Genomic DNA, 18,494 nt, shown 5'->3' with positions numbered 1-18,494 from the left:
TTAAGTTCAAGAGACCATGAACTAGTATGTGTGTGGAGTATGACAGACTCCCATTTGTAATTATGTCCCTCAAACATCAGCTGCAACCGGTTGTGGTGGCTGGTGGGGCAGCAGATATCAGAATCTCTGGGGTGGGGGTAGAGGTGGGGTGGCAGTGTACAGGAGTCACTGAAAAAAGTCACTGCCCTGAAGACGGGTTTCAGTCCCACCCCTGCTCTGGCTCACGTCAGCAACATTGACTTGGAGAACATCTGCAGAGGGGGATGACTTATTTCCTTTCCTTAAGACACAGGGGTGGTGAAAAACACACTTGACAGCTCTAACCAGGTGTCCAGGGAGTGGAAGAGCCACGACACAGACTCAGGTTGTCTACAAAGGTGAGCTGACGGCAGCTTTAGCCAGGGCACTGGAACTCCTGCAGGGAGGCCTCTCTGATGGTCCAATGAAAGCCAAGCCACATCCCCTTCCTCGACAGGCCCACACCCTGGGAGTGGAATGACCAGGTGAACGATGGGCCGGCCGCTGCTCAGCGCTCACAGGAGCACCTCCCCTGGGCCTCAGGGGCCAGGCTTACCTTCAGCTTCCCCACAGCCTCCTCGGCGGCCTGTAGCTGCCGACCTTGCTCCTCCAACTGGCCCCTGAGGCTCCTGCATTCTTCACTGGAGGTCTGGAGAGGATGAGAAAGGGATCAGAAAAGTGGGGTCCTTGTTCTGAGACTCCCTCAGCCCCATTCCCCCAAAATGGGTAAAAACAAGCTACCTCTCTCTTTTTCTCCCAAACTCAATAAACTTTGGGCTTCCCTGGTAACACAATCCCGTCAAGACAAGAGACTTAGCTTGGCCCCCAAACTTAGAATTTCATTTCTGCCAAGGGAAGGGTGGAGTATGAGCCACACGGAACTGCAAGGGGTGGGGTGACACAAGGTGGGAGGCACATCTGTGGGAACGCAATAGTTGCCTAAGAGAGAGGTCAGGAGTGGTCTGAGTGCACAGACCCAGAAGCAAAGAGACACATCAGAAGCCAAAGCCCCGTAGATGTCTGCCTGTGTCCTCACTCTTAACCCTTCTTCTCTGCAGTTCAAGACACATGGTAAACGCTGTTCTCATAAGCTTGTCTATCCCAAGGGCTCTGTGAAAATGAATTGAGTTGGTTTCCTACAACTGCTCTGCTCTCAGGAGCCACCTGAAGGGACACAGAATCCAGGGACAGGCCTCGAGGCAGTCAGGAACTCGCATGCCAAAAGGGGCCGGACGAGAACATAAATGAGTGCAAGGAGAATAGCAGAGGATGAACTGTTCCTTCAGGCGGGCAGTCCCCACCCAGCTGCTGCTGACTGCTGCCCCACAGGGACGAGAGCACAGGCTTCAGGAACTCCCGAGATTTCAAAAGAAGTCCAAGAACTGAATCTATAAACACCCTGCTCTTGAAATGTTGGCTACTAAGTTAAAAAAAACTCTGTGTGGGCCAAACTTGTCTGTAATGGCCTTAAATTTAGACGTCTGGGTTAAGGCATCCCTCTCCAATGCTGTGTCCCTAACATGTTCCTGCAGGGAGAAGGATGCTGTGAGCTATGACACCAGGATGAGACCATGTTGGCCTGGGCCCCCAGGACATTCCTGGGCCCTCATGTGCCACCTGGCCGAAGGTGCATCCCAACCACTCATGGACCCACCAGGCCCTGCCGCAGGAGACAGGTGCAGCTCAGATGGTCACGGTGAGGGTTACCTTAAGTCTGCTCTGGTAGTCCATGATCTCGGTGCTCAGCTGGAACTTGAGGGTGTCAAGCTCCTGGCGTGCAGTCTCCCGGATGCTCTGGGCCTGCTGCTCGGCCTGGGCCAGCTGGGCCTGCAGGCCAGGCAGTGAGCCAGCTGCCTCCTCAGCTGCCTTCAGCTTCCCCTGCAAGCTCTCCTTCTCTTGCCACAGCCCTGCCACTTGGCGTTTCAGGCCCTCCTGCTCCTTGGAGGCTGCCTCTTTGGCATCCTGGAGCTCCTGCATGGTGCGGGCCAGCGCCCCCTCCAGCGGCTCTTTCTCCGTGGTCAGCGCACAGACCTGGATGTCGAGCTCGGCCATATCCGTGTTGGCCTGGTGCGGCTGCTCCTGCAGCTCAGCAGGTTCTAGCTGCGCCTCCTCGGAGCTGCCCGTTGCCTGGGACAGCTCCTCCCACACTACTTGGAGCTCCTCCCTCCGCTGGGCCTCTCCGGCCCTCTCCTCCTGCAGCGCCCCTTCACGCTCCGAGCACTGCAGCAGCTCCTGGACGTGGGCCCTGGTGAGGGCTTTGTTCTGCTCCTTCAGTTGCTGCACGAGGGCCTTGTGCTCCCGCAGAGCGGCCTCGGCCACGCTCAGCTGGCTCTGCACCTTCTCCCGGTCACCCAAGGCTGCCTGCAGCTTGGCCTGGAGGTCCAGCACCCCAGCCTGCAGTCTCTGGGCCTCCCCCTGATGGCTCTCCAGCTGTGCCTGAGACAGGGCCAGCTGGGCTGCTAGCTCCTGGGACGCGTGGTCTTGAGGTGGGCTGAACCCCTGTTGGCTTTTGTCTGCCGTGAGGGTCTCGATCAGCTGGGTCTGCTGGCGGCACCGGTCCTCAAGTGCCCTGACCTCCCCAGCCCGGGCCTCCGCTAGCTGCCGGCACTGCTCCGCCTGCTCCCGCAGCTGTTGGCATTCGGCCTCCTTGCTTTGCAGGGCAGCCTCCTTCTCAGCCACATGGGCCCTCATGGTCTCCTTGGCCTTCTTCACAGCCAGGAGGCTTGCCTCCATCTGGTCTCCCATGTGCCGGATGCTGGCCTGCTCTGACTGCAGGGAGGCCAGGGAGCCCTGGATGGCCGCCTCCCGCTGCTGCAGTGCTTGGTAATCAGCCTGCAGGGCCTGAAGCTTACCCTCCAACAGCTGGTTGCGCTCCACCACATTCTGCAGCTCCTTCTCCAGCTCCCTGTTGGCCTGCTGGAGCTTCTTCTCCTGGCCGGCCCCTTGCATCTTGGGATCGGCCACCTGTCCCTCCGACAGGCCCCTCTGTTCCTCCTCCAGCTTCTCACAGGCCTGCTGCAGGGGGTTGCTCAGAGCCTCGTGCTCCGCCGCCGCCACGGGCAGATCTGGGCCTGACTGCGCAGCAAGTCGCTCCAGCGTCCCCACCCTCTGGCTGAGGTGGTCTTTGTCCTGGATGAGCTGCTTCTTCTGCTCCTCCAGGTCACTCACGTGCTGGCTCACCTGGGCCAGCTGGGTCTCCAGGAGCTGCAGCTGCCGCGTCAGGGACCTGGCCTCCTGCTCCAGCAGCCCCTTCTCCTCCTGCCGCCGCTGCTCCTCCCGTCTCCCCTCCGCGAGCTCTTCCTCCAGGGAGCTCAAGTGGGCCAACGACTCCTGCAGCTGATGCTGGAGCTGGGCTGCCTCCTGCCCCTTCCTGGAAAGCTCTTCCCGGAGAGGGGCCATCTCCTCCACCAGGCTGGCCCGGGCCTCCTCCTTCAGCTGCAGCTCTTTGGCCAGCTGCTCCAGCTGGGTGCTCTGCTGCCTGCTGAGCTCCTGGACCCAGGTGCTCTCCCTTTCCAGGAGCTTCTCCCCCAGCTCCTGAGTCTCCAGGGGCGAGTCACTGGGGATGCGCTTTTGTAGCCCCTTGGCGTCCAGTGCCATGTCAGCCTTCTGCTCGGCTGCACCCAGCTGGTCTGGGACATCAGCTGAGCGCTGGTCCTTCCTGCCCAGGGCGTCACGTGTGGCCTCGAGCTCCCGAGCCAGGGGTTGCAGTAGGGACTCCAGCTGCCGCAGGGCTGAGCGGTAATCCTCCTCCTTCTCCGAGGCCCCCAGCTCCAGGGCCTGCAGGCACATCTGCAGCTCCTTCACGGTGTTCTGTGTGGCCTGGGTGACTTCCCACTGCTCCTGGAGCGTGGCCACCACGCCGGCGAGGCGAAGGTTGTCCTCGGCGGCAGCGCGGCCCCTCTCTCTCTCTGCCTGCAGCTGCTCTCCATGCAGGCTGATGGCCGCCCTCAGCTCCTGGTTCTCTCTTTCCCGCTGCTGCATCTGCTCCTTCAGCTGCTTCTCCCGCACCTCCAACTGGTCCAGCTCCAGCCGCAACTCGTCAAAGCCCTCCAGTGCCTCATGGTTTAAGGGGTTGCTCAGGTCAAGGTGGGAGCCCATCTCCTGAGTCTGGGGAGGAAACGCGAAAAACAAGTGGCTTGGGGATGAAGCTACATGGCTGCTTGGCAAAACTTTAGAAGTTAATGAGAACAGAAGTAAAAATACAGCAATTACATGACCTAAGGTTAGTCTATCGAGCTATTCAAAGGACTGGAACCCCTTTGCTCAAAGCATATGCCAGAGGAGGTCAGTACATCCTAAAATATGATGCAACGCCACACATGTGAGCTCCACTGAGACTCAGAACTTGCGTTTCCCATTCAGCCTCCTGTAGCTTTGGTAACATAATGGATGCTGGTCTTAGAGAAATGATGTTATATGTAAACTACTGCTTACCCGTTGCACCGTACCCACAATTTCTGTTGCAATTAAATCACAAAATTGGGTAAAAATGCTACTCTTAATGCTTCTTATACTGATTAGTCTTATTTTGCTTTGCTGATTAATTTCAGTGTTCTTTCCCATTAAACTATACGATACATTCACATTTCTAACAAAATTAATGAAACTGACCTGACGCACTAATGTTTGCTGAGCACTAGCCTGTGCCAAGTCCTTAAGCACTGTGTGTGTGTGCCCTCATTTACTCCCTACAACCACCTTACAGGCTGGTATGAGATTTTACAGATGAGAGAGCTCAAGTTTCGACAGGGTAAGTCACCTTCCCAGGGTCACACAGGGGGCGAGTGACAGTCAGGATTTGACCTTGCCACTTTTAATCACAGTGCCAAACCACTTCTTCTGAAACACTTTAAAAAGCTTTTAAAAGAATTTATTTTTTAAAAGGCCTAAATTCCTTTTGGTTGTAAAAACCTGGACTCGAGGAAACAGTGGGTAGGACTGAGGGGTTATATCGCTCGGGTTGGAACACCAGGCATCTGAGAACATCCCCCTGAGCTGGGAGGGGCAAGAACATGCCCTGGTTGACATGACAGAGAGGGAGTCCCCAGCCTTCTTGGCATTACCTGCAGGTAGCTGCTCACCAAACTGCTCATGCTGGAGCTTCGGCTGGGGGGTCTCCATAGGTAAGCAGAAGAGCCAGTGCCCAGGGTCCTCCTGTGGGGCCGCAAAACAGACATGCCTGCATCAGAGCAGGGAACACACACACACACACTCGGGGAGGCCTTGGTTGTCACTAGGCAACCAAGTGATGGTAGCGGCAGTGCCCTCCCAGGTCCAGTAAGAAGGCAAAATCCAACATTTCCACCAAAGCACACATTCAAGTTGGTCGTAGCAGCTGGACCCCACTGTTGAAGTCTAAGCATGATGGCTTTGCTCTTCACTGCCAAAAAAGAACGAAGTGAACACAGTATTTCCCCGTTTTTCCTTTAAGTTTTCCTAGAACCTTCGATGCCAGCCATAACTTGTCTACCAGGGAGGAACCAGGAACAGTCAATCTGGTAAATAAAGGTCATGCTGTGCTTCAGGCCTTGAGGTCACTGCTTTACATTATGTTACACGAGTAATGTGGCTGGAAGACCTCTTCTGGTTCACACCAGACATTTCCCTCACTGCAGAAAGTTCTATTTGATGGCACTAGTCATTGCAAACGAAACACACTTTTACTTAACGACCAGAATCTTCTCCTTAATCTACAATTATTGCATTTTAAACCTTGTTAGTCTCCACAACCCAACAACTGCACTTCTCAGTATCTACCTGAAAGACAGTCACATATGTGCGTAAGGTGACGTGTGGGGATGCTCTTGGCAGCACTGTCATGGTGGAAAAAGCAGAACCTTTCTAACTCCACATCACTAGGGAAACAGATAAACTGTTTACCCACACAATGGAATACTCTATGCCACAGGTTGGCAATCTTTTTTGTAAAGGGCCAGATAGTGAATATTTTCGGTTTGCAAGCCTTACGGGCTCTGTCACAATTCAACTCTGCCACTGTAGCATGAAAGCAGCCACAGACAATAGGTAAATGAAGGTGTGTTACACACGGCCCTGTGGGCCGTGGTTTGCCAGCCCTACTCCACATCTATAGAACTCCCTGTACAAACACAGATAAAAATCTCAAAAACAATGTGGAATGAAAAAAGCAACCTGCAAAAGTATACCCATCTCATGATTCAATCAATGTAGCAAATTTAAAAAAAATATATAAAATACAACTATATATACGTAATATTTACAGGCACATGTAGTGAAACACAAAAATATTTGGGAATGACATGCATCAACTACAGGGTTGTAATTACTTCTAGAAAGGGAGAAAAGGAGAAAGGATGGCCGCGGGGTGGGGCTTTATTTGGATCTATAATATTTTATTTCTTAAAAAAAAAAGGTATCAGACATAACAAAAAAATCCCACAAGAATCAGCCTGAAGGGACTTTGGCCAAATATAAAGCACCTTAAGGTTTAAAATAATTACAGTGACAGAGTATAACCTATTGAATAAAATAAGAATCCACGAGTCAATACTGCTATAAATGAATAAATAGATGGGGAAGAAGGAAAAGATCTTTCTTACAATAGAATGCCAACTATTAGTATAGACGGAATGACGGAGTCAGAAAATCACTCTGGTAACCATGATAGTAACTGATTCAGGAAAGATTTACCGGATGCTAAAACTAACAGGAGGGAGATTTAAAAGAAACAGGATAAAAACCTAGTCTCAAAATGTCTTCCGATAAGATACATATTAACTACAAACAGAGAAACAGTAACTTTAGGAGAAACCTGGTTAACACCACCTTAACCAAATGATCATGGTTAACCTTGCAAGTAGTGAAACAAACCAACATCCTGTGTCTCCGGGTACAATGTGCTGAGGCCACAACACCTGGGGTATTTCTGCCAAAAATGCTTAATCTGAATCCAACAATGAGAAGACACTAGACAAACTCAAATTAAGGAACGTTTTACAAAATAACTGGCCTGTACTTTTCAAAACTGTCTGTGCAAAGAGGAGAAACTGTTCCAAATGAACAAGGACTAGAGAGACCCAACAATTCACTGACATGTGATCCTGGATTATAAGAGACATGTCTGGCATAATTCTTAAAATTTGAACACAGTCTGTAGATTAGACAGCAGTACTGTATCAATGTTCTGTGATCTTAACAATTGTACTGAGGTTATATACATGTCCCCAACTTTAGGAAAGGATGTCCCTGATTTTAGGAAATACACGATGAAGTACTTAGGAATAAAGGGGAATCAGGTCTGTAACTTATTCTCAAATGATGCAGGAAATAAACCAACATGTTTACATAAAGATAAAGAATGATAAGAAATTCCCTGGCGGTCCAGTGGTTAAGACTCCACGCTTCCACTGTAGGAGGCGCAGGTTCAATCCCTGGTCGGGGAACTAAGATCCCACATGCCACGTGGCACGGCCGGAAAAAAAAAAAGAAAGAGAGAGAGAAAGAATGATTAAAACGTTTGTAGTAAAATACTGATAACTGGGGAAGTGAAGTGAATGAGTACTGTGTACTATTTTTACAACTTTTCTGTAAGTCTGAAATGATTTTAAAATTGAACAGTTCTAAAAATGACACGAAGTAAATATGGAAAAAATGTTAGCTCTTAAATCCTGGTGATTGGCAATTGGGTTCCATTATAGTCAGTATTTTTTCCTCCATGGAAAGAATTCCCTAATAAGAAATACAAAAATTGGAAAAACAAAAACAAAAACAAAAACACCACCCTATTAACAGAAAGCAAAACAAAACAAAGAATGCTGGACTTGAGTTTAACTCAAGTCTAGTACCCTGGCCCTGGCCCTGCTGCCTGCCAGCTGTGTGACTCTGGGCAAGTCCCTCCACTCTCTGAGCCTGTTTCCTCAGCACCTTGCTCCTGGAACGGCTGTGAGGATGCAGTTGGACAGTGTGTGAGTGCCGTACTGGTGTAGGAAAAGAAAACACAGCAAAGCAACCTTTCCAGCAACCCTTACACGGACGAGCCTTCGCTCCCTCTCTTGCTGGCCTCCATGATAACTGTATCTATGAGAACACACTGGGGAATAGCCCACTGCTCCCCCCTCGCTCCCACACCAAGTCCCTTAACACATCTGAAAACCTTGGGTTTCACATATGTGTCTCCACTGACTCACGCCACCTGGCCAGTTAGGTTAGTTTAAGGTTGGAGCCTCCAGATGCTATCGCTAGTCACGATTCAACCAAGTCTATAAAATTAGCAAGCATAAGAGTTGCAAAGCTACAGGTAATTTACTGCACAAGCAAAACTGCTTTGAGTAGACTGGTGGCAAGCTTCAAAACTTCAAGCATCTCTTTCTCCTCTTTTCAACCAAGCAGTTAATTCTTCAAGGTACCGGGCAAATGTCGGCCAGGCAGCATCCAAGTCATAGCCCCTCGATGCCAGGTCAAACTGGATGTCGGTCAGCTCGTAGAGTTGGCCCACAATGTCAGAGCTCAGCTTTGGCTTCAGAAAGGGGCTCCTTGCGTAGTACCAGTCACTGCAGGGAAACACAAAAAGGGGTCAAGTACAGGAGCACATAAAGAAAGGGAAGAGTGCATTTAATCAGTCCTCCCAGTAAGGCTCTGGCTCCTCAAATTCCAACTCAGATTACTAAATTAATTAAAGACAGACACATACACATACACCCCAATTTGATTTTCACTGTAGGAGCACGTAACTCTCAAATAAGTTTGCTCTTCTTCAGGGAAATTACTGAAGTGAATTAGATGCGTATTTGTTTATTATTTATATCATACCTATTTCCAAATGAATGCGAGAAACCTTAAATCTGAATTGCTGTCCAAGAAAGGGCAGTTGTAGGGGAAAGAACACTTCTTTTTTAAAAGAAAATCTTATCTTCTATCCCTTCCAGAGAACTCAATACAGGACATTGAACTCACTGCTAATTTCTGTCCAGACACCTACATAAAAGCCAAGGAACAAAACATCTCCATTTTGAAGTGGTAGTTGTTTCACTTCACGTGAAGCAATAAGAATTAAAAAGACAACACTGATGAGTTTAATGAGCTGCTCGGCTGATATCCGTGAACTGGAATACACTGGAAGTCAAGCTGTTTATGACAGTTTTCGCCACACATCACAACAAAATAACCTTCAAATCAAATGTGCAAAGGTTCTCAACTCACATGCATTCACAAAGCCCGGCACATGCAAGAGCAATACACATTTATGAAAATCAATCTTAACCCCCAATGGTTTTTCTTTTATTCAGAAGTATTTCTTTTAATTAACTGGAAGAACACTCCAGAGGTAGAGGGGAGGCAGAGCTGGAAAAGGGGTGCCGGGCGAGCCAGAGGTTCAGCTGATTGGCAGCTGATCTGCGGCTCCTAATCTGACACCCTCTCCCCGCCTTACACGTTCAACCCCACCTCTCCCTCCTCCTTCTCCTCCTGCTGAGGCTTCAGCACTAGGGGCTCAAAGGCTCCCCGTCTGGTCACTCATCACAATCTCCAGGGAGCCCAGACCCATGGGGCGGGCGTTGACTCAGTGTCTCAGGTGAGGCCCCAGGCTTGCTGGTGTTAAAAACCCCACAGGTGATTCTGATGAGAGGCCAAGGCTGCAACCCACTGGTCCAGGGTGACCAGTGGGGTCTGCCCATTAGTGCCAGCACCAAGGACCTGCCATCCACCAGAGGAAACTACCTGGCATTAGGAGTTCAGAGACCTAGACCCAAGCTCCTGCTTTGCGCCTCAGCATCAGTGGGGCCCAGAGAAAGGCATTTGGCCTCTCTGAGCCTCACTTTCCTCACCTGTGAAAGCTCAGTGCTACCTGCCCAATGTGCGCCAAGGACTGTGGTAGGGAAGGGGAGAGGAGGATGACAGGTGGAGGCCCCTGCTTGTGCCAGGGTGTGACACAGACAGGCACTGCTGCTGTGGTTGTCATTATTATTGTTTAGTTTATCACATTTATTTGAAGTCTTCTGAACTTGTTTCAGAGACGTTATACACTTTAATACATGCTGAGAAGTGCTGAAAAATTGTTCACTGCAAAAACAATCATTTAAAAAGAAAAATACACATAATCCTATCCTTTATCAAATCATGTTCTCATATACTTTTTTAAAAATAGATCTTTACTGGAGTATAATTGCTTCACAATACTGTGTTAGTTTCTGTTGCACAACAAAGCAAATCAGCCATATGCATACACGTGTCCCCATATCCCTTCCCTCTTGAGCCTCCCTCCCATCCTCCCTATCCCCCCTATCCCACCCCTCTAGGTCATCGCAAAGCACCGAGCCAGTCTCCCTGTGCTACGCTGCTTCTTCCCACCAGCCAACGATTTTACATTCGATAGTGTATATATGTCGATGCTACTCTCACTTTGCCCCAGCTTCACCCTCCCACCCCATGTCCTCAAGTCCATTTTCCTCTTCATTTATTTGGTCTTGTAGGTTTTTGCTTTGCTCCTTCATTTGTGACATATTTTTTTGCAGTCTCATTTTTTTTTTTTTTTTAAATGAGTGGGATTGTGCTCCTGTCTTACTGGTTGTTTGGCCTGAGGCTTCTAACACTAGGGTTTGTAGGCTATTAGGTAGAGCTGGGTCTTGGTGCTGAGATGAGGAGCTCCGTGAGACCTCACTCCAAAGAATATTCCCTGGGGTCTGAGGTTCTGTTAGTCCAATGGTTCAGACTTGGAGCTCCCACCGCAGGAGCTTTGGCCCAACCCTGGGCTTGTGAACCAAGATCCCGCAAGCTGCCTGGGGCAGCAGGAAAAGAAAGAAGCATACAACAATAGCAAAGTAAAAAATAAAATTAGACTAGGAAACTAACAGATATGTTAGGGAGAATATAAAAATAAAACTATAGATGAATCAACAACCGGACGGTACATTAGTACCACAATAGTAAAAAAGAGGAGGAGGGAAAAGAAAAAAAAATAAATAAAAAATTTAAAAAGTGGGGGAAAAGGCCTTGCTTGTGGAGGGTGGGGTCTAAGCAAGGGTGAGGTTTGGGTGGTGGGTGGGGCCAATCCTCAGGACCCACAGGGCTGGAAGACACCCTGGGGGCTGTTGGGGTGTGGCTTAGGCTCAAGGAACAGAAGGGGCCCAGGCGTGCTCCCCACCCCTGGTCTCAGAGGGCAGGGGACCTCACCTGGGAGCCCAGCGGGCTTCCTGGACTCAAGTGGGAGGGGCAAATGCCCTCTGCTCCTCCTGGGTGGCCCCTCCCGCCTGCCTCTCCTGACCTCCCCGGCCTCCCTCCTATGCCCCCAAGGACCCACGCGGCCTGGAGGGGGCCTTGGAGGGCAGGGGATCGGCTTGGGAGCTCAGAAGGCTCCCCAGCCAGAGTGGCCAAGGCGATCGCCCTCCGCTCCTCTCCCGCTCTTCCCGGAGAGTCCCTCCTGCCTGTCTCTCCTGGTCTCCCTGGCCTCAGGGGCACTGATCCTGTCTGGCCTCCACTTCTCCTCCCCCCTCAGTCCCCCTACTGGTTCACTCTGGGGTTTCCTCCCTTCTCCTTGGGCATCAGAGTCCCCCACCAGCAGCTGGCAGGCACCCTAGCTGTGGGGAGACGCTAACTCTGCGTCTTCCCACACTGCCCTCTTGACTCCGTCTCCTCATGTTCTCATATACTTTCTAATTCTTTTATATATATTTTTGTAATTTCATTGTTGCCATTAGGATAGATAAGATTTGCATTCTTTTTCATTGATTATTATATTGTTATTTTCCTTGTTGCTACATAGACTTCCTTATTGCAATTTTATTTATTTATTTATTTATTTGGCAGGCAAAGAGTGAGTTTATTAATTAGCATAGGAAACTTGTGAGAGATACAACTGGGCAGGCAGGGCAGCGCAGCAACCCCAAGAACAGAGTAGGCTACATTTTTATAATCAAAGAAAAAGTGGGGAGGGGAGAAGACCACCTCTTCCTCACTCTTGGGCAGCTGTCAAGGCTTACATAATTAGTTCCTCCTTTAACCCTATACAGTCTAACCTGGACTGCCATGGCACTACTTAAATCATATGTGTATTAGCAAAAGGGTGGTAACATATACTAAAATATGGTAATTCATCCCAGGTTTTGGTATACCTTATTGCAATTTTAAATGATGCCTTGCTATGCCATTTAAAATAATTTGCTGTAATTTAAAAAAATAAATTTATTTATTTATTTATTATTTTTTCTTTTTGGTTGTACTGGGTCTTTGTTGCTGCACGCGGCTTTCTCCAGTTGCGGCGAGTGGGAGCTACTTTTCGTTGTGGTGCATGGGCTTCTCATTGCAGTGGCTTCTCTTGTTGTGGAGCATGGGCTCTACACGTGCAGGCTTCAGTAGTTGTGGCTCGTGAGCTCTAGAGCGCAGGCTCAGTAGTTGTGGCGCACGGGCTTAGCTGCTCCACGGCACGTGGGATCTTCCAGGACAAGGGCTCGAACCCGTGTCCCCTGAATTGACAGTCAGATTCTTAACCACTGCGCCACCAGGGAAGCCCTAATTTGCTGTAATTTAACAGCCCCCCATCATTGGACATTGATGGCTTCCATCTTGTGTATTGTAAGTAGCATCACCATTTTTTTAATTGAAGTCTAGTTGATTTATAATATTGTGTTTCAGCTGTACAGCAAAGTGATTCGGTTACACATATACATGTACATATCTATATTCTTTTTTTTTATTCTTTTCCATTATAGCTTATTATAAGATATTGAATATAGTTCCCTGTGCTATACAGTAAATCTTTGTTTATTTTATATATGGTAGTGTGCATCTGTTAATCCCATACTCCCAATTTATTCCTCTCCCCCCTTCCCCCTTTGGTAACCATAAGTTTGTTTTCTATGTCTGTGAGTCTGTTTCTGTTTCATAAATACGTTCATTCATACTGTTTTTTAGATTCCACATATAAGTGACATCATATGATATTTGTCTTTCTCCGTCTGACTTATAAGTAGTATCGTTATTATTAGTGAGGGAACTTTGGGTCATTTCTGAATGGTGTGGGGTAAAGCCCAGCACTGTCATGTATTTACCTGGTCACTTTGGTGTTCATGAAGCACTGCTGTAAGGTGTCGGCCAACCTCTGGTGCACCAAGGAGTAGCGAATAAATGCTCTTCCCTTTCCCAGAGATGTTCGGAGCTGGAAAATGTAGATAAAATAGAAATGAAGAGCCGTTAGACTAACTCCAAATACAGGCCTCATGGATGGCTGACAAAAGTAGAAACAAAACAGGGCAGAAAACGTCACCCAATCCTACCCTACACATAACCTTCACTTATGTCCCTCAAAGAACACAAAACATTTGAGAATGTCACCCCACAGAGGGAGGCCTAAAGTGGGTGGATGTCTTGCAGGCCTCCGTCTGAGAATAATCTGTAGACTCCAGCAAACGTGTCAAGGCAGATACAGTCACGAGAGGCTCAAATACCTACTGTGGATTCTACTGGAATGTCATTCTTCCTCCTCCGCTCCATCAGAATCCCTGGGTTTAGCGTCAGAGATGAAACGGTCTGACTTAAGTTGGAATATTTAGAAAACAGGCTGGAGATAAATGAAGGGCTTCTCATACCAGAAGTACGCTTGAAGAGGAAGAGATGGCCTCAGTTTAGCTAATGCCTGGGCTTGTTTTTGAAGTTTTGGGAGAAGAGATGCAGGGGAAGAGGCCTAAGGGGCTTGGCTGGAGCCCATGTGGAAGGGGGAAGAGAGAGGAGGGCAAAAGGCAGGGGAGTGTTAGGGGGACTTGTGATGGATGTATAACTGCCTCCTCTGTGTCCTTGTGGAACCATCACTAAAATCCACATATCTGTCAACGCTTTCCTGGTTGGATTTATTTTCAGCTACACCAACTCACTGCATTTAGTCAGAAGGTGCCCAGGGGGTGAGGGCAGGGGTGTTTCTAGGTGGCCCAGTTACACTGAAGTAATGAAAAATGGGTGTGGTTCTGTTTCAGGAAGTCTGAGGTGGATGGAGGGTCCAGGTGCAGGCCTGTCTTCAAAACCTCTCCCCACAGTGCCAAAACATGGCTTCTAAAGAGGTTTCTGGAAGTTTGTTGTGATGGTGGTGGGGTATGCTGGTCACAGACTCTGGCCCTAGTTGCCAGGATGGACCATGGGCTATTAAGCTGTCCGAGGGTACAGCTATAGAAGACACTTGAGATCTGTAGGCAAATTAGGATTCATGCTCCCAATGTTTCAGCCCCAGAAGCTCAAGATAAGTAGGCAGGAACTCGAAAGCTCTCAGCCTACCACATGCACCTGTTCTGTCAGGTGCTGGCTCTGAGCAGGGTAAGCCAAGACCCATTCCCTCCTCACCTCTTCAAAGGTCAGAAATGTTCAACTTGGTGGTTGGGGGAAGGGACGGTAGTGGTTTGACCAAAAGATGGTCCTAATCCTCCATCCTATTAAGAAGCCAGCCATGGTGCTGGAATGAGACAGGAAACATGAGGTATGACCTCAAGCACCGGCACATTCATGATGCTATAAACATCCCGGTACCCAGCACCTTTTAGCTCAGAGCTACATATCTTCTCATTGCTGACTCGAGGAAATGATACCACAATATGAAGTAGTTTAAAAAAATAAGAAAGTGTGAAACCTCATAAGACATTTATGTAAGAGGCTGTAAGACATTTTTCCACGTGAGCTTTGTGGGTTTGGGGTACAGCCAGGAGGTCTGGAAATAAAGGTGGGCAGCAGCCTGACCTGGCTTTATAAAAACCACCATGGCATGTCCGTGCAGAATGGATCAAGATAGGTGCCCAGGGGAGAATCTTGATGACATCCCTATGTCCAAATGCTTTTCCACTGATAAGTGAGGTGAGAACAAAGTGTTCAGTGGTGATAACCAGGAAACCCAGGCAGCCGAGAAGAGCTGAGCAAGGCATCCTGAAGTGAAGTGTGTTGGTCATACAAATGCACACCCACACATAGGCCCTGCAGAATCTAAAAGGAACCCCACATAACAGCCCGTGACTGTAAGCTCCCAAGGGAAGGGCTTGTTTTTTTGTTTTTAATTAATTTATTTTTGGCTGTGATGGGTCTTCGTTGCTGTGCGTGAGCTTTCTCTAGTTGAGGAGAGCAGGGGCTACTCTTCTTTGTGGTGCGTGGGCTTCTCATTGTGGTGGCTTCTCTTGTTGCGGAGCACGGGCTCTAGGCACGCAGGCTTCAGTCGTTGTGGCACACGGGCTCAGCTGCTCCGCAGCATGCGGGATCTTCTTGGACCAGGGCTCGAACCCATGTCCGCTGCAGTGGCAGGCGGATCTTTAACCACTGTGCCACCAGGGATGTCCCGGGGCTTGTCCTTATTAATAAAATGGCCATTGTAACAGCATTTAGAACATTTAATTTTTTAAAGGCAAACCGTTGAGGCTACATTTTAAATCAGGCCTATTAACTGAATTGATTATATATGTAAAAGGAGCTGTTTTAAAAGGTCTTTTTAGGGACTTCCCTGGTGGTGCAGTGGTTAAGAATCCGCCTGTCAATGCAGGGGAGACGGGTTCGAGCCCTAGTCCAGGAAGACCCCACATGCCGTGGAGCAAGTAAGCCCGTGCGCCACAACTACTGAGCCTGTGATCTAGAGCCTGCGAGCCACAACTACTGAGCCCACGTGCCACAGCTACTGAAGCCCATATGCCTAGAGCCCATGCTCTGCAACAAGAGAAGCCAACACAATGAGAAGCTCATGCACTGCAACGAAGAGTAGTCCCCGCTCGCCGCAACTAGAGAAAAGCCCGTGCACAGCAAAGAAGACCCAACAGAGCCAAAAATAAAATAAATAAATAAATGATTTTTTTTTTTTAAAAAAAGGTCTTTCTAAACATCCTTTGGGGAAGGGAACAGTAATAGTTCCCTTATACTGCAAATGAATATACTGCATAGCCTTGTTGGGTTTTTTTGTTTTTGAACTTTTTGAGATCATGGGTCCACTTTCATTATCCAATTTCTTAATTTTTGTTAGCATCTAATCAGAACTCATTGCACTATACCGAGAAGCGATACAACACTTAATCATGCACCTGAGTGTCCCACCAGGCAAGATCTCACAGGACCTATCTGTGCTACCTGGACATTAAACCAACTCCTCTGAGCCAGGATCTTTCCTCATTTTCTCAGCTGTCAGAAGGTACAGCAGGTGGAAAATGCCCAGCCCTCAGTGTCCACGTGTCTAACACCATCATTCGCTATAACGAGAAACCCACCTGGCTCCAGCTGGCACGGCCAGGGAGTTCTTCCCAGAGCACCTGACCCTGTGGCCTTTGCGGAAGGCTGGCCAAGGAGCATGTCTGCCGACTTCAGAGGGACCTTAGACTTACTCATGAGATACTGGAAAGAAGATGAAATATACAAACCCTTTAGGCCTCCTGCTTCAAATCTAGGGGATTACTTGCTCCTTAATGTACAAAGTTCTTCACTCCCAGATGGACTAGGCTGGTGTGTGTGTGTGTGTGTGTGTGTGTGAGAGAGAGAGAGACAGAGACAGAGACAGAGGGACAGAGAGACAAGAGTATGCGTGTTGTTGTTGATCTGGAGTTTTGTAAAACAGCAAAGCCATGGCATTCTGCTCTTGAGGGGCTCAGAACTTAATGTGGGAAGCTGCTTAGTTGTCTCTCAAGATCCCACATCACTCTCTTCATTTCAAATCCAAGTTTCCTGGGCGAATCATAGGGAAAGTAGCCTAGCAAACTCTAAGAATTTTATCTAAGAAACCGATTCTTTTAAAAAAGGTAAAGGTGTCCTATGCCGTACACCTCTCGGGGGCACCATGAGCAGACCACAGTGTGAGCAGCCCACCCTGTTAGGTTACGTTTGGGTTGGGGTCTAATACAGTCAGGACTGAGCCATTCCTCGGCTTGGTAAACGCTCACCTAGGTGGCTTCCCGGAGCTCTCAGTGGGCACTGCACGTACCTGGACTGGATTTCTTTACTTCCTTCCTACACGTAAACCCTCACTTCCTCACTTGGCTGTCTGCAGCAAAGGTCTCTGTGAGAGAGGTTTAAGGCAGGCAAGGGAAAGAGGTGACGTCCTTGGTTGCTCTGCTTACCTCCGAAATAGACTTGACGAATCGGATCCCGTCATTGGCTCCTTTCACCTTGGCCAGGCAGGCACAGAAGTAATCCCAGTAGTCCTTCTTGTTGCCCAGGAGGGTGGCCTTCTCTTTCTGATCGAACTGGGCAGGGAAAGGAGAGTGAGGACGTCCAAACGCACTGCTGTTTATCCCACCATTTAAACGATGAATAATGACAGCTTCTTAGTTGCCTGGCACTAGGTGGGGCCTTTTATTGGCATTATTTTTATTTACTGGTGAATGAGGGGGTTTTTGCCCTCAATTTACAGGTGAGGAAACTGAGGCTAGGAGAGGTTAAGTAACTAGCTCAAGGTCACACAACTAGTGAAGTGCAGGAATAATAGGCGCCCAAAGGGACCTCTGTGCATAGAGTTGGGTGGAAGACACCAAAGGTGCTATTAAGACATGGTAAAGAAACTCAAATGAAAAGTTTTAAGGGTAACATGAAGAGTGTTAATGATGTCTTGACATAGGGAAATGTGTTAGTGACATTTTATCTGTTACTCAACTCAAGTTTCAATACTGTTTTAATATACATAGAATAAATTCAAATAAATGTCAGCCATGAGCCATTTCAAATCCAAAACCAAAATGGGCTGAGAAAAAAAAAGCCCCATTAATACTTTCACAATGTAAAACAAGAGAACCAGTTGAAAAGGCATGTGACCAAAAAAGAGGGGATATATGTATACATACAGCTGATTCACTTTGCTGTACAGCAGAAACACAACATTGTAAAGTAACTATACTCTAATAAAAATTTAAAAAAAAAAGGCACGTGAAAGGTGAGCCTTCAACACACTGAGACACCTCCTCCAGTGGGCTCTCATCCTATACACGTTGGTGGGAGGTGACATTGCAAACTTATGGTGTTCAAAATGATAGAGGATATCTTCCTATAATGTAATGTTCTATAGCATTTTTTTATTATAAAAGATTTGCATACATTGTTAGGACAACTGGATAAAACAAAAAAGAAAAGAAAAGAAAAAATTATAATGCCTACACCATCACCCTAAGATAACTTGTTATCATATTGGTCCATTTCCTTCCTGCTTATTGTAGTTGCCTGTATTTTTCCACATCTGCAGAGTTCTCTAGATCTGTGCTTCTTGAACCAAGCAGATATAAGCATTACACTGTAAACATGTTAAAAGAAAACTTCCTGAGCTGACCTCAGAGATCCTGATTCAGCAGGTCAAGGTGGGAACCAAGAGTGCACTTCTAACCGGCTCCCAGGTGATGCCGATGCTGCTGGCCTATGGACCACACTTTGAGGAGCGAGGCTCTGAAACAGGGGCCTCTGGATAATCTTCAGAGGGTCCGCACACTCCTGGAAAATGTGTGATTGCGTGTGTACGCATGTGTTTGGGGAGAGATTCCATAGCTTTCACCGGACTGCCAAAGGGGTATGTGACTCCC

General features: G+C 48.2%; 1 protein-coding gene across 2 annotated transcripts in view; it reads right to left on the bottom strand.

Annotated features, from left to right (window-relative positions):
* The window catches only part of FYCO1 (FYVE and coiled-coil domain autophagy adaptor 1), a 318,269-nt gene that overhangs the window by 286,690 nt on the left and 13,085 nt on the right, over nucleotides 1–18,494 (bottom strand). For both annotated transcript variants that reach the window (XR_014016895.1, XM_081246581.1), the window contains exons 4-9: nucleotides 17,049–17,174; nucleotides 13,038–13,144; nucleotides 8,403–8,546; nucleotides 5,082–5,172; nucleotides 1,726–4,125; nucleotides 575–667 (exon numbers count right to left, since the gene is read on the bottom strand). Coding sequence is in view for 1 of the 2 variants with exons in the window: in XM_081246581.1 (XP_081102707.1) it covers nucleotides 575–667; nucleotides 1,726–4,125; nucleotides 5,082–5,172; nucleotides 8,403–8,546; nucleotides 13,038–13,144; nucleotides 17,049–17,174 (2,961 nt within the window). In the remaining variant the exon portion in view is untranslated. The remainder of the gene's footprint in view (nucleotides 1–574; nucleotides 668–1,725; nucleotides 4,126–5,081; nucleotides 5,173–8,402; nucleotides 8,547–13,037; nucleotides 13,145–17,048; nucleotides 17,175–18,494) is intronic.

Source organism: Mesoplodon bidens, assembly GCF_964165515.1.
Source record: "Mesoplodon bidens genome assembly, chromosome: 10".
Classification (NCBI taxonomy): Eukaryota; Metazoa; Chordata; class Mammalia; order Artiodactyla; family Ziphiidae; genus Mesoplodon; species Mesoplodon bidens.
Note: the sequence above shows the minus strand (reverse complement) of the source record. Positions and strands in the feature narration are given on the sequence as shown.